This window comes from Gavialis gangeticus, unplaced genomic scaffold (genome assembly GCF_001723915.1).
Source record: "Gavialis gangeticus isolate Ggan-Ray unplaced genomic scaffold, GavGan_comp1, whole genome shotgun sequence".
NCBI lineage: Eukaryota > Metazoa > Chordata > Crocodylia > Gavialidae > Gavialis > Gavialis gangeticus.
The window spans coordinates 18780940-18781819 of NW_017729008.1; the positions used below are offsets into that span (position 1 = coordinate 18780940).

Consider the following 880-nt stretch of genomic DNA (forward strand, 5'->3'; position numbering starts at 1 on the left):
CCCGCCGGTACAATTCCTGTTCCGCGGGAAGCTGGGAGCGGAGGTTTCGGGGCAACGAGAACAAAGAACCGAGCCCGGCTCATCCCCACGAGACAAAGCTCCGGGGAGCAGCGGCGTTTTCTCCCCCGCTCTCACTTATCCCGAATCAGGTCGGACAGAAGGACGCCGAGGCAGCCCCCCCCCGCGGAGCAGCTCCCCCGGGCCGGGGGCAGGGGTGGACTGCCGGAGCCCAGCCCCACTCCGCCCGTCGCCGGGAGGACTACACCTCCCAGCAAGCCCCGCGCCATGACGTTCCAGGGTGTGCGAACCACACTTCAGCCCTGGGCTGCCCCTTCCCCCCTCGCCGCCAAGTGGTTCCCTCCTAGGGAACGGCAGGAAGATGCCAAGCCCGGGACACGGGGGGGGAGAGGCGGGGGTCTTGTCTGAAGGAAGGGCCGGGCGGTGATTGGCGGACTATGCAGCCAATGGCGGAGGCGCGGCGAGTCTCACAGCCAATGGCGCGCGGCGGGGTGGGACCGGGCGGCGGGCACTGCGCCTGCGCGCAGGGAGCGCTGGGGAGTTCGTCGTGTCCCTGAGGCGGCGGCGGCAGCAGCGGTGCTTGGCCGGGAGGGCGGTGGGGATGGGGCGGCGCTGAGGGGTGGGCAGGCGGTGGGCGCGGGCCGGCGGCAGGATGAGCCAGGAGGAGATCCTGCGGCGGTTCGTGCAGCGCGTGCGGGCCATGAAGGACACGGACCACAGTGGAGAGGACAACTTCGCCAGCGACTTCATGGTGAGCGGGGCGGCGGGAGCATCCCCGCGGGTCGGGGCCTGAGGTCCTCCGCGGAGCCCCCCTCCCCCGGCCCCGCATCCTCCTCCCGCGACGGGGCGGGCGGCGCCCGGG

The 880-nt window shown here is 72.6% G+C and overlaps 1 protein-coding gene across 4 annotated transcripts in view; it reads left to right on the forward strand.

Annotated features, from left to right (window-relative positions):
• The first annotated feature begins 600 nt into the window (after nucleotides 1–600).
• PTPN12 (protein tyrosine phosphatase, non-receptor type 12) overlaps nucleotides 601–880 on the forward strand; it is a 160340-nt gene continuing 160060 nt past the window's right edge. For 2 of the 4 annotated variants that reach the window (XM_019509471.1, XM_019509469.1), the window contains exon 1: nucleotides 601–769. In XM_019509471.1, coding sequence (XP_019365016.1) covers nucleotides 671–769 — 99 coding nt within the window. In that variant the 5' untranslated portion in view covers nucleotides 601–670. The remainder of the gene's footprint in view (nucleotides 770–880) is intronic. The other 2 variants (XM_019509468.1, XM_019509470.1) reach the window with 2 other exon arrangements.